Source organism: Vitis vinifera, chromosome 2 (genome assembly GCF_030704535.1).
Source record: "Vitis vinifera cultivar Pinot Noir 40024 chromosome 2, ASM3070453v1".
Lineage (NCBI taxonomy): Eukaryota > Viridiplantae > Streptophyta > Magnoliopsida > Vitales > Vitaceae > Vitis > Vitis vinifera.
In genome coordinates, this window is record NC_081806.1 from 4,627,613 (window position 1) to 4,630,809 (window position 3,197).

General features: G+C 41.5%; 1 protein-coding gene across 1 annotated transcript; it reads right to left on the minus strand.

The window, feature by feature from the left end:
• Window positions 1-2,417, minus strand: LOC132255316 (geraniol 8-hydroxylase-like). The gene is made up of 2 exons (XM_059743409.1): window positions 1,260-2,417; window positions 1-858 (listed from the first exon to the last, which is right to left on the minus strand). The coding sequence occupies exons 1-2, from the start codon at window positions 2,250-2,252 to the stop codon at window positions 229-231; spliced, it is 1,623 nt and encodes a 540-aa protein (XP_059599392.1). The 5' UTR covers window positions 2,253-2,417; the 3' UTR covers window positions 1-228.
• Window positions 2,418-3,197: the final 780 nt, after the last annotated feature.

A 3,197-nucleotide genomic window follows, 5' to 3' on the forward strand; every position in this document is an offset into this window, starting at 1 on the left:
TTCCTAAAAAACACACATGGAATCTCATTTGAGTGCAGCACATCTGAAGTTTCTTTGTTTGGACCAAACACAAAAATAAATCCCCTGACTTTGATACAGAAGTATAAGGATATTATTCAAAACTACAAGTTTATATAAGAAGACCATATTCATGGAGAGTTTCAGGAGTAGATGACCAGATACAAGACAAATATCACTGCTGTTATATCAATTTCAAAGAAATTTATATTAAGCGTAGAGAGCCGAGTTGGGTAGCCTTTTGGTGGGGATGACAATGAGCGGTGTCCTCTTCTTCACGACAATTCCAAATTGCTCTGAAAGATCAAGGTCTTCACCCTTAGCGATCAATTGCCAATCAAATGAATGCAAGAGGGACGCCAACAAGTATATTATCATTCGCTCTGCTAAGGGGATCCCGGGACAAACCCTTCTCCCCGATCCGAAAGGAAGATATTGGAAATTGTTGCCTCTGTAGTCCCATCTGCTAGAGTCAGTTAAGAATCTCTCAGGCTTGAACTCGGAGGGATTGTCCCAATACTTTGGATCCCTATGCATTGCCCAGACATTGACGAACACCTTAGTACCCTTGGGTACAGTGTACCCACCTACAGTGCAAGATTCGCTTGGACACTTGGGGATTAAGAGTGGGACTGCCGGGTGTAACCGCAGCGTCTCCTTCATAACCGCATCCATATATTTTAGTTTGGGCAGATGGGACTCTTCCACAATATTGGTCATCCCTACAACATCAGCTAATTCTTCTTGGGCTTTTCTCATTGTCTCTGGATTGCTCATCATCTCTGCCATCGCCCACTCTATTGTTGTTGCTGTTGTGTCAGTCCCGCCTACCAGGATGTCCTGTCCTTACAACATGGTTAGCACAGTTTCAAAAAAGTACATAGAAATTTTATGGCAAGCAGGCTCAATTGAATATTGAATTTCAAATTAAACTAAGAGCAGAGTCAAGTGTAATGGAATGTATCGTCTCCTAATCCTGCACATTGAATTTCTATGTACTAAAAAAGTACATAGAAATTTTATGGCAAACAGGTTCAATTGAATATTGAATTTCAAATTAAACTAAGAGCAGAGTGAAGTGTAATGGAATTTATCTGCTTGATTTTTTCATCATAGTGGAGGAGCCCTCTAAAGAGAAAATCCAGAGGGTAGAAAAATAGATATCATCCTATTAGTTTATTTTTTGCATAGGCATGATCTACTAGAGAGTATGCTAATTAAATAAAGCCAAATAAAATTACCACTAACAAGGCCTTGACTTTTGTCCTGGTGATTGGTGTTTCAGTGGCTTCCTGCTCCTTGACGTCCAAGAGGAACTGCAGAAAATCCTTCTCTTCTCTGTTGTTAGAGGTCCTCTTTTCTTTTGCGGTGTCCAGTTTCATCCTTTGTTCGATGATGCGATCCAAAATCTGATCAACAGAGAGGAAGACCTTCTTCATTTCTCTTTCCACGCCTTGTATATCAAACCTAGCAAGCACTGGAAAAAAATCAGAGATGTTTGGCTTTCCCAACCATCTCATCATTTCATTTGACAACTCCCGGAAGGAAACTGCCGTCACACTGTCCTCCAGGCCTTCAATTGTGTTGCCCCACAAAGAACGAGTCATGACATTGAGTTCAGTCTGAAATGACAATTTGCCAATTTCCATGGGTGTGCCAATCTTGTTATACACATTTGTGATAGTCTTCCTCACCTCGTATCTCCTGTGGGCATGGCAGCGGTCAAGGATGTTGTTACTTAGCATCTCTCTTACAAATAACTTGCGCAAATTGCGCCAATAGGAACCATAGGGAGACCATGCAATATCAAGCCTACCATATGAAGCAATTAATGCTGCAACTGGTGGGTCACGGTTAGCAAATATTATGTCTTGGTCCCGTGCCACTTCCTTGGCAAGGGATGGCGAGCTTAACACTATACACAGCCTGTTTCCAAGCCAGAGCTTGAAGATTGGACCATAGATATCAGCCAATTCTGCAAATGAATGATGCAGGTTGGAACCCAGATATGGGAGATATCCAACTATTGGCAAGCCACGAGGGCCAGGCGGCAATGGAGCTGTTCTTTTCCTCGCCCTCCGAGATGCCCATAAGTACCATAAGGTTGCAAATATGGCAATAAGAACGGTGAAAACTGCTTGATTTACATGGTCTTTCTTGCTGGTAGCCTCCCACCACCATGTCCAGTAGCTGGAAATTGTAGTAGTAGTCCTCTCTAAATGATGAGAGACCATATTATTGAAACTGAATCCTGGGAAAGAAAAAGCTGGAACAACTAAAGCTTGTATAAAATCTCTACACAAAAGCACTCTTATATAGACAGTCCCTGAACCTTCGAGTCCGGGGAATCACTGTAGGAACAGACAGCACCCAATAAATATCAAATCACCTTCTGGCGCATATGTTAGACGGACCAAAATCCTGGTTACCATAGGTGAGGGTGAGGACATAATAAATATCGTTGGCCAATTGGCCGATTCATAGATTGACAACTGCTCGAGCCACATGGTCTTTCTTGTATCTATCTTCCCGCAACCATGTCCAATTGCTATAAATTGTACTAATCGCTTTCTCCAAAAGATTTTTCAATGAAACTGAATTGTCATGAAAGGGAAAAATCAGACGACTGTAGCTTATCAAATATCTATGGTGCATTCCTTATGAGGAAGGAGCTGAAAAGCTATAAAAATCAAAACAATTTATGTTTTATGTGTGAAAGCAACCAAATTGTTGGTGCATGGCAACACAAATTTTGGTGAACACATCGATGTTATTCCTAACGTCATATCTTCGAAGTAACAAGTGTCCAGGCAAATGTTACTTAGGCTTATCTTTTGACGAATATCTTATGCAAATGGTGGCATTAGGAGCCATAGGAAGATGAAGCAACGTGCATGGAGTTGTACCACAGAAGAAAACCAACACTGCAATAGGTGGGTCAAGCTTGATTCCTTTCTTTCTGAGCTAGATCTTGATCAAGACTGGACCATAGATAGGCCAAATATGCAAATGAAACGATGTAGGTGTCTGATATACTCAAGTGGAAGATACTCAACGATTGAACATCAGGGGAACTAGTGGCGCCATTCCTTTTATGTGGAAGATACTCAACGATGGAACGTCTGGGGAACTAGTGGCCATGAGGCCATTCCTTTTATGGATAAGTGATGTAGCCACTT